The 10,904-nt window shown below is 36.7% G+C and overlaps 1 protein-coding gene and 1 non-coding gene across 4 annotated transcripts in view; one reads left to right on the top strand and one right to left on the bottom strand.

Annotated features, from left to right (window-relative positions):
* Positions 1-4,331: 4,331 nt before the first annotated feature.
* WDPCP (WD repeat containing planar cell polarity effector) overlaps positions 4,332-10,904 on the bottom strand; it is a 425,216-nt gene continuing 418,643 nt past the window's right edge. For all 3 annotated transcript variants that reach the window (XM_066378166.1, XM_066378168.1, XM_066378167.1), the window contains one exon: positions 4,332-6,323. In XM_066378166.1, coding sequence (XP_066234263.1) covers positions 6,273-6,323 — 51 coding nt within the window. In that variant the 3' untranslated portion in view covers positions 4,332-6,272. The remainder of the gene's footprint in view (positions 6,324-10,904) is intronic.
* Positions 4,749-4,824, top strand: TRNAG-ACC (transfer RNA glycine (anticodon ACC)). Its single transcript has one exon. It is a non-coding gene; the product is annotated as a tRNA-Gly (tRNA).

The raw sequence follows: 10,904 nt of genomic DNA, 5'->3' as shown, positions 1-10,904 counted from the left end.
GTAGTGTATACAGCATGGAAACACTGGGCAAAGACATGATTCACTACCCAGGTCACATAGGGTGGGATGGAGCAAGGTTTCATTGTGCTTTTCAGAATGGTGTGCGGCCTGACCTGTGGTGGCGCAGTGGATAAAGCGTCGACCTGGAAATGCTGAGGTCGCCGGTTCGAAACCCTGGGCTTGCCTGGTCAAGGCACATATGGGAGTTGATGCTTCCAGCTCCTCCCCTCTTCTCTCTCCCTCTCTCTCTCCTCTCTAAAATGAATAAATAAAATAAAAAAGCAGAATGGTGTGCAGTTTAAAACTTATGAGTTGTATATTTCTGAAATTTTCCATTTACAGCTTTTGGGCTGAGGTTGAGTGTACCTAACTGAACCTGTGGAAAGCAAAACTGGGGGGGGGGGACTATTCCACTGAACCTGTGGAAAGATAAGTGGGGACTATTGTATGTTAAAATGACAGAAAGAGTGAAATAATCCTAAAATTAAGAGATTTAAAAAATAAAATTGCACTAGAGGAGATAGGTAGATATTTAAATTGAATCTTGACATTAACATTCTGTAAGAATAAGAATAAAAAGTCTCTTACGTGCTGAGGAAGTTTCACAGCTTGAGTACCTTACTGCAAATTGTGGAGGCATAGAGGACAATATCTATTTACTGGTGCCATTTCTCTCATGCCTTTTCATTTTTGAAAAAGCAGTAATTCTCAGATATTTTTAAAAAGCAGTGTTTTTAAAGCAATGTTTTTCAATCACTAGTCTGTGAAGTCGTTCATGCCAGTACGCGAAAGATTTAACCATCCTGATAGACCCAATGATCTTAGTTGAATTCGCTTATGCTCAAGGTGATTTCTGCCGTAGCAGTCTTTAAAATAATACCCTTATTTTCACTGATCCCCAAGTGTAAAAAGGTTGCAAACCTCCTTTTTAAAGACCATTTGAAAGAATTTGTTTCTTCATTTTTGGAAGTCATTAATTATTTCCTAAAATTCTGTGTATGAAATGTTTTGTGAATCATTTATAATCAAGGAATGTTTGGTTGCAAAAGGAGAAAGCCATTCAAAAGGTTCAAATAAAAGGGTGGAGAAAGTTGGTATCATAAAAGGGCATTTCATTTTATTTCATTTCTGGCAGCCTTGTAGAAACAGCTCTCTGTAACCAGCTGGCTTGTTGACATTTCTCTGCATGTTTGATGCTCTCTTCTAATTCATGATAGACTGACTTTCCTGTACACATATTCACTTGCCTGAGGCCTTATCATGACCATCTAAAATGATACCCTAAGCCCTGGCCTGATAGCTCAGTTGGTTAGAGCATCCTCCAGAAGTGCAGAGGTTGTCAGTTTGATCCTCAGATTCCCGGTCAGGGCACATACAGAAACAAATTGATGTTCCGGTCTCCCTCCCTCCCTCCCTCCCTCCCTCCCCCTTCCTCTCTTGCTGAAATCAGCAAATAAAAGTAAAAATTAAATTAAATTAAATGATAGTTTAAGACCTAGAGTCTACATGACATCTGGCTCTTCTTTCCATGATTTGGTTTCTAATTTCAAATCTCCAGGAGAGTGTAATAAATTGCTTCATTCAGTTGTGTTCTGGAGGGTAGGGTTGGGAGTGAAGGGATTGAACTGAATGGCACAGAGGGGTCTGTTCCTTCCAGTGTTGCAAAAAGGGCCGGTTTGCAAATAAGAAGTTATTGGCATCTCTTGTATATAGCATGAGTAATTTTATTTTTATATATAAAGTGAATATTTAAAGAGTAAAGCAAGGGATCTTCTTTTTAGCCTCACAATACCTTTTGCTCTACTTGTAAATACACGAGTACCTCTCTCTTGATAGTGGCAACTTCATTAAATGGTCACAAAATAGGAATGTGCTAATGTCTAGATAGAACCCACCCTGAATGAATCTGTATCTAAGACTTGATTTTTATTTTATATAAAATATTATCAAATGAAGACTTTAATTCTGCCTCACAAAATTAAATATGACATTTATTTGACATTTATAAATAAAGAAGTTCATTATTCATATTACATGAATAGTTTTGGACATTTTTGACATTATTAAATAATCTGTTCATGTTACATGGACATTAAAACCTCATATTTTACGGAAATTATTCTTGTTCTATGTACATTTATAGCATTACCTTTTGTAAATTAAATTTTTATTTTAATGGGGTGACATCAATAAATCAGGGTACATATGTTCAAAGAAAACATGTTCAGGTTATCTTGTCATTCAATTATGTTGCATACCCATCACCCAAAGTCAGATTATCCTCCGTCACCTTCTATCTAGTTTTCTTTTGCCCCTCCCCCTCCCCCTTTCCCTCTCCACCCCCACCCCCCACCCCCCGTAACCACCACACTCTTGTCCATGTCTCTTAGTCTCGTTTTTATGTCCCACCTATGTATGGAATCATGCAGTTCTTAGTTTTTTCTGATTTACTTATTTCACTCCATATAATGTTACCAAGATCCAACCATTTTGCTGTAAATGATCCGATGTCATCATTTCTTATGGCTGAGTAGTATTCCATAGTGTATATGTGCCACATCTTCTTTATCCAGTCATCTATTGAAGGGCTTTTTGGTTGTTTCCATGTCTTGGCCACTGTGAACAATGCTGCAATGAACATGAGGCTACATGTGTCTTTATGTATCAATGTCTCTGAGTTTGGGGGATATCTACCCAGTAGAGGGATCGTATAGCATTACTTTTTTATAATTTTTCTTTTAAAAATATTTTAAAAAATAAAATAAATTTGAAATCGCTGTAGCATGAAGACTAGATTATAAGGACTAAGCTTCACTGTCTTGTTTCAGATTAATCCCTCATATCACTAGAACTGACAGAAATATGGCTGCAATTCAGCAAAAAGCTGAATTGGTTAAGTTAGTTTATGCAGAATGAATGGCATGCTTCTTGACTGGTTGATGTATACTTCTTCTCCAAATTAAATTTAAATAAACCTCAAAAACATATTTTTTTTTCAGACTTTCATAGGGATTCATGGAAAAGTTCTCGGATGGTTTATGTGGTGAAATAGTGCCATTAAATATTGTTTGGATTCTTGCCACTTTATTGGAGTAACTTACCACCGGTCTGGCTAATGCTTTTTCATCTTTATACCCACTGTTGTCATAACTTTTACCGCTTGAGGTGTGACAGCAAAACTAACACGAATTTCTTTTTTCTTCTTCACAATTTCCGGATAGATTCTTACCATAGATCTTAGCAACCTCAGCATATCATTTTTTTCTTTACTTGTTAAGTAGAGAACTTGTACCTTTTCCCTTAAACAAATCATTGTATGGCTTCTCTGGCTTCTCTTTGGCATTTCCGAATTGCCAGCATCACTACTCTTGGGCTTGGGCATTGAAATAAGGGTTGTTTTAACAAATGCACTCTGATACTGTGGGATTCACTCTGATAACTGAGATGGCTGCTAAATGATTAACAGACAGGAAATGTACAGGGATGGGCAAAAGTAGGCTTACAGTTGTTGGTATGGGAAATAATACAGTAATAAACTCTGTTTTGCATACTCACAACGGTAAACCTACTTTTGTCCCGAGCGGTATATAGCAGATCCCTAAATAACATCATTCAGTGTCATTTCATTATAATATTGATAAGATGTCATAGGAACTTAACTCGTGTTTAAAAGTGGCTTTGTTATACATCATTTTTCTTAAAGTCACAGAAGCTATTGACAATGTTAAGTGAAGACTTATTGTACAGCGTGGGTACACTAGACAAAGGGATAATTCCAGGCACACAGAGCAGGATAGTGCAAATATAATAGCAGTTTAGGTTATTTGACTTTTTAAAGAACCAAAACCTTTTAGATAATAAGCATTCCTAACATAGTTTATTCTAGACAACAGGCACAGCATTATAGCTAATATGAGTCATTATGGCATTATTTGGGGTCTGGGAATTTTGGAGAATAGTTGAAAAAGCTTATGGACCTATTCCTAAAGGACACACTGTGAACATGTCAGTGCTGGTGCAGTTGCTCCCCAGCTGTTCTTGTTACACCACTCTTCTCACCTCCCCGGGAGCACATGACACGTGACAACCCCACCTGTCTATAGCAGAAGAGGGATACAATTTGTTGTAACATTTAATCAGAACACACCCCCAGGTTCACAGCATTTGGAAAACATAGTATTTATAAACCATGGACATTATCAAGAATCTCATCTTACCACTATCTAAACATATATATATATATATTATATATTCATTCACGTTAATTTTTCCAGAGGCACATGAAGTGGGAAAATGGGTAATTTATTTAAGAACTAAGTTTTGACCGATGAATGCATAAGTATAAGTGGGATAATGTATCGCTGTTTCTCTATCTCCCTCCTCCTCTCTAAAAAAAAAAATCAATAAATAATAAGAAAATTAAAAAATTAAGCTTTGTTTAGTTTTCACCTAGACAACTAGCAAACATCATCATTATATAGAACAAAACAGTTTTACTTATATTTGTATTTTATCTTAATATCTCATTTAAGTTTTTACTTTTTAGCATAGACTATGGTCTACTTACACAGGACATAGAAATAGTCCTGAACTTTTCTACTAGTCTCTCATCTTGCTGAAGAAGACAGTGGTCAAATAAACAAAGGATTTGGTAGGTCAGGAAACATGGTTCGTATTTTTGATTTATAACTATTTACTAGAAAATACGGAGAAAATGTTGCCGTCTTGACAAAAACTGTATCTTTCTCGCCCTGGCCGGTTGGCTCAGCGGTAGAGCGTCGGCCTACCGTGCGGAGGACCCGGGTTCGATTCCCGGCCAGGGCATACAGGAGAAGCGCCCATTTGCTTCTCCACCCCTCCGCCGCGCCTTCCTCTCTGTCTCTCTCTTCCCCTCCCGCAGCTAAGGCTCCACTGGAGCAAAAATGGCCCGGGCGCTGGGGATGGCTCTGTGGCCTCTGCCTCAGGCACTAGAGTGGCTCTGGTCGCAACATGGCGACACCCAGGATGGGCAGAGCATCGCCCCCTGGTGGGCGTGCCGGGTGGATCCCGGTCGGGCGCATGCAGGAGTCTGTCTGACTGTCTCTCCCTGTTTCCAGCTTCAGAAAAAAAGAAAAAAAGAAAAAACAACAAAAAAAAAACTGTATCTTTCTCAATACAATTAAAAAATTATTTAACTTTTGTTTCATGTAATAAAGAGGGTTGGGAATAGTAAAATGAAAATTTGTTGGAAGCTCTACATCTCTTTGCAGCATGGCTCCCCCACTCTGCGTCGCTAAGGCTTTTCCAGAGCAGCAGCAAACTGAAAATGTCATTGGGGTTTCATCTCCTTTTCCTGTCCTCCTCTCTGGTAGAGGAACAGATGAATAGGGAGAAAAACCTAAACTATAAAAGCCTTCAATCCAATTAGCTCTAAACTATAGATTTAAATATATAATTTACCTCATATACAATATTTGAAAAAGATATTCATTATTATAGATGTTTACAATTATAAAATATATGCTTTCTAATTAATGAATGGGTGTCAAGAACTTTAAAGGTCTGAGATCTTTACTCTGCTTGCAAGCTAACAAGTTATCAAACTCCAGTTTCATGCTGGTAGAACACAGGAGACTCCTCCATCAGAGGTAAAAGACACTTTATTGCTCACAATTATAATACCTAAAGTATCAACTTAGATTTCCTAAGCTTCCTTCCTACAGAGTGATATAAAGAGGGACAGAGGACATCTTCACACTCAATGGGCTGTGTAAAGGATAAGAATTTGGAACTTAGGGAACTTAGATTTTTTATAATGGGCAGTAAGCATGCCTGTCCTTTGCTTCAGAGGGAGACAGTAATTTGTTCCAAGGGGATGGGGAGAAGTCAGTGCCTCATAGCACTAATTATAGAGACCTAGTGAAAACTGTCTCCTAAAATAAGTCTGGGCTGAAATTTTTGCTCAATACTTCATTTATAATAGGAATTAATCATGTAAACAAGATCACAAGAGGAAATGTTTAAATACTTGGAAGAGCCAAGTTTAAGCATTCTTCTTTTGAAGCACCAAATAATGTACAGTTTAGGAACCTTCCAAAATTTTACATTAATGCAAATAAGGTAAGCACATTTACTTAGAATCACTTCGCCATTGTGCTACATGTTTTTGAAACTAATAAAACTTTACTTTGAAGAACACTCTGAATTTAAACTCTTAACTAATTTATACTGTCTTTCCTCTTCTTACTTCATACAGGGAGGTTTTAGTCAGTAAAACACAAATTTCATATTATTTATACCAAACCAAAGTGAACCATTCTGAGAGAACCACCATCTCCAATTTCCTGAAAGTAAAGAAATAAAAATAATTAAAATCATATTTAAGCAGAGAGTAAAAATAATTGACTTAATATTACATTTTTAATACTTTTAATTTAAATCTATAAAAACAGTGAAACAAAATTAAGTTTAAAAGTCATTAAATATGTTAAGAGAACTGTATATTTATCTTACTCTTAAATTTTTTGTATAGTATTCATAAAAGTCAGTGAAGAAAAATAATACGTGAAACATAAAAAGGCAAAGAGGAAAGGAAAGAATGTTAGTTGAAATCTGGAAGCATCTGAGGGCTTCTACAATGAAAAGTTGTAAATTGTAGGTCATTTGTGATTCCTCCTATTTGATTTTTACAATACTATCTGTTCTAAAAGATTCTATATAGCATATACTTTTTTTAATTTTAATTTTAATTTTTTTTAATTTTTCTGAAGCTGGAAACGGGGAGAGACAGTCAGACAGACTCCCCGCAAGCGCCCGACCGGGATCCACCCGGCACGCCCACCAGGGACGAAACTCTGCCTACCAGGGGGCGATGCTCTGCCCCTCTGGGGCGTCGCTCTGCCGCGACCTGAGCCACTCTAGCGCCTGGGGCAGAGGCCAAGGAGCCATCCCCAGCGCCTGGGCCATCTTTGCTCCAATGGAGCCTTGGCTGCGGGAGGGGAAGAGAGAGACAGAGAGGAAGGAGGGGGGGTGGAGAAGCAAATGGGCGCCTTTCCTATGTGCCCTGGCCGGGAATCGAACCCAGGTTCCCCGCACGCCAGTCCGACGCTCTACCGCTGAGCCAACTGGCCAGGGCCAGCATATACTTCTTAATTTTGATGTTTTACTAAGTATTTGTTAGGGGCTATTGAAGTAATGGTTCATAGAGAATGATTTTATAAGCCCTGTATAAAATTGTAGGAAGCTGTAAAGAGGTACTAACAAGAATCTCATCCATTTCCCACTTCTTATTCTTTCTTTTTCCCCCAACAAGGATTTTCATTATTTTTAAAATTAAATTTATTGATGTGACATTGGTTAATAAAATTAAATGGGTTTCAAGTATATAATTCTATAATATATCGATGGTATATTGTATTGTGTGTTTCACACCCAAAGTAAAATCATCTCTTACTATGAGTGATATCATTTGAAAAATAACACAGTGGGGACATTTTCAAAAGTTTGGCGATAACCTACTTCGACGCGAAATGGTAAAGGGGAAAGGTAAAGAGAGTGCAGAGATGCTGGTTGTCATGATTGGAGATTTTTTTTTTTCTTTTTAATTATAATTTTATTTTTTTAATGGGGCGACATCAATAAATCAGGTTACATATATTCAAAGATCAACAAGTCCAGGTTATCTTGTCTTTCAATTATGTTGCATACCCATCACCCAAAGTCAGATTGTCCTCTGTCACCTTCTATCTAGTTTTCTTTGTGCCCCTCCCCCTCCCCCTTTCCCTCTCCCTTTCCCCCCTCCCCCCGTAACCACCACACTCTTATCAATGTCTCTTAGTTTCACTTTTATGTCCCACCTACGTATGGAATAATGCAGTTCCTGTTTTTTTCTGATTTACTGATTTCACTTCGTATAATGTTATCAAGATCCCACCATTTTGCTGTAAATGATCCGATGTCATCATTTCTTATGGCTGAGTAGTATTCCATAGTGTATATGTGCCACATCTTCTTTATCCAGTCATCTATTGAAGGGCTTTTTGGTTGTTTCCATGTCCTGGCCACTGTGAACAATGCTGCAATGAACATGGGGCTGCATGTGTCTTTACGTATCAATGTTTCTGAGTTTTTGGGGTATATATACCCAGTAGAGGAATTCCTGGGTCATAAGGTAGTTCTATTTTCAGTTTTTTGAGGAACCACCATACTTTCTTCCATAATGGTTGTACTACTTTACATTCCCACCAACTGTGTATGAGGGTTCCTTTTTCTCCACAGCCTCTCCAACATTTGCTATTACCTGTCTTGTTAATAATAGCTAATCTAACAGGTGTGAGGTGGTATCTCATTGCAGTTTTGATTTGCATTTCTCTAATAGCTAAAGAAGATGAGCATCTTTTCATATATCTGTTGGCCATTTGTATTTCTTCCTGGGAGAAGTGTCTGTTCATATCCTCTTCCCATTTTTTTATTGGATTGTTTGTTTGTTTGTTGTTGAGTTTTATGAGTTCTTTGTATATTTTGGATATTAGTCCCTTATCTGAGCTGTTGTTTGAAAATATCATTTCCCATTTAGTTGGCTTTCTGTTTATTTTGTTATCAGTTTCTCTTGCTGAGCAAAAACTTCTTAGTCTGATGTAGTCCCATTCATTAATTTTTGCCTTCACTTCTCTTGCCTGTGGAGTCAAATTCATAAAATGCTCTTTAAAACCCAGGTCCATGAGTTGAGTACCTATGTCTTCTTCTATGTACTTAATTGTTTCAGGTCTTATGTTTAGATCTTTGATCCATTTTGAGTTAATTTTTGTACAGGGGGACAAACTGTAGTCCAGTTTCATTCTTTTGCATGTGGCTTTCCAGTTTTCTCAGCACCATTTATTGAAGAGGCTTTCTTTTCTCCATTGTATGTTCTTGGCCCCTTTATCAAAAATTATTTGACTATATATATGTGGTTTTATTTCTGGACTTTCTATTCTGTTCCATTGGTCTGAGTGTCTATTTTTCTGCCAATACCATGCTGTTTTGATTGTCGTGGCCCTATAATAGAGTTTGAAGTCAGGTATTGTAATGCCCCCAGCTTCATTCTTTTTCTTTAGGATTGCTTTGGCTATTTGGGGTTTTTTATAGTTCCATATAAATCTGATGATTTTTTGCTCTATTTCTTTAAAAAATGTCATTGGAATTTTGATGGGAATTGCATTAAATTTGTATATTGCTTTGGGTAATATGGCCATCTTGATTATATTTATTCTTCCTAACCAAGAACAAGGAATATTCTTCCATCTCATTATATCTTTCTAAATTTCTCTTAACAATGGTTTATAGTTTTCATTATATAAGTCCTTTACATTCTTTGTTATGTTTATTCCTAAGTATTTTATTTTTTTTTGTTGCAATCGTGAAGGGGATTATTCTTTTGAGTTGGTTCTCAATTGTTTCATTGTTGGCATATAGAAAGGCTATTGACTTCTGTATGTTAATTTTGTATCCTGCGACCTTACTGTATTGGCTTATTGTTTCTAGTAGTCTTTTTGTGGATTCTTTGGGGTTTTCGATGTATAGGATCATATCATCTGCAAAAAGTGATACCTTTACTTCTCCTTTTCCGATGTGGATGCCTTTTATTTCTTTGTCTTGTCTGATTGCTCTGGCTAGAACCTCTAGTACCACACTAAATAACAGTGGAGAGAGTGGACAACCCTGTCTTGTTCCTGATTTAAGGGGGAAAGCCTTCAGTTTTGTGCCATTTAATATGATGTTAGCTGATGGTTTATCATATATGGCCTTTATCAAGTTGAGATACTTTCCTTCTATACCCATTTTGTTGAGAGTCTTAAACATAAAATTGTGTTGTATTTTATTGAAAGCCTTTTCTGCGTCTATTGATAAGATCATGTGGTTTTTGTTCTTTGTTTTGTTGATATGGTGTATTATGTTAACCGTTTTACGTATGTTGAACCATCCTTGAGATTCTGGGATGAATCCCACTTGATCGTGATGTATTATTTTTTTAATATGTTGTTGTATTCGATTTGCTAGTATTTTGTTTAGTATTTTAGCATCTGTATTCATTAGAGATATTGGTCTGTAGTTTTCTTTTTTTGTGCCATCCTTGCCTGGTTTTGGTATGAGAGTTATGTTGGCCTCATAAAATGTGTTTGGAAGTATTGCTTCTTCTTCAATGTTTTGGAAGACTTTGAGTAGAATAGGAACCAAGTCTTCTTTGAATGTTTGATAAAATTCGATGGTATAGCCGTCAGGGCCTGGACTTTTATTTTTGGGGAGGTTTTTAATGTTTTTTTCTATTTCTTCTCTACTAATAGGTCTGTTTAGGCTTTCTGCTTCTTCTTGACTCAGTCTAGGAAGGTTGTATTGTTCTAGGAATGTATCCATTTCTTCTAGATTGTTGAATTTCGTGGCATAAAGTTTTTCATAGTATTCTACAATAATTCTTTGTATATCTATGGTGTCCGTGGTGATTTCTCCTCTTTCATTTTGGATTTTGTTTATATGAGTTCTTTCTCTTTTTTCCTTGGTAAGTCTTGCCAAGGGTTTGTCAATTTTATTGATCTTTTCAAAGAACCAGCTCTTTGTTCTATTAATTTTTTCTATAGTTTTACTGTTCTCTATTTCATTTATTTCTGCTCTGATTTTTATTATCTCCTTTCTTCGGCTAGTTTTGGGTTGTTTTTGTTCTTCTTTTTCTAGTTCCTTAAGGTGTGAAGTTAAGTGGTTCACTTGGGCTGTCTCTTGTTTGTTCATATATGCCTGAAGTGATATGAACTTCCCTCTTATCACTGCTTTTGCTGCATCCCATAGATTCTGATATGTCGTATTGTCATTTTCATTAGTCTGTATATATCTTTTGATCTCTGCACTTATTTCTTCTTTGACCCATTCATTTTTTAAAAGTATGTTGTTTAGTT

Source organism: Saccopteryx leptura, chromosome 3 (assembly GCF_036850995.1).
Source record: "Saccopteryx leptura isolate mSacLep1 chromosome 3, mSacLep1_pri_phased_curated, whole genome shotgun sequence".
NCBI lineage: Eukaryota > Metazoa > Chordata > Mammalia > Chiroptera > Emballonuridae > Saccopteryx > Saccopteryx leptura.
This window is presented reverse-complemented; position numbering and strand designations above follow the sequence as displayed.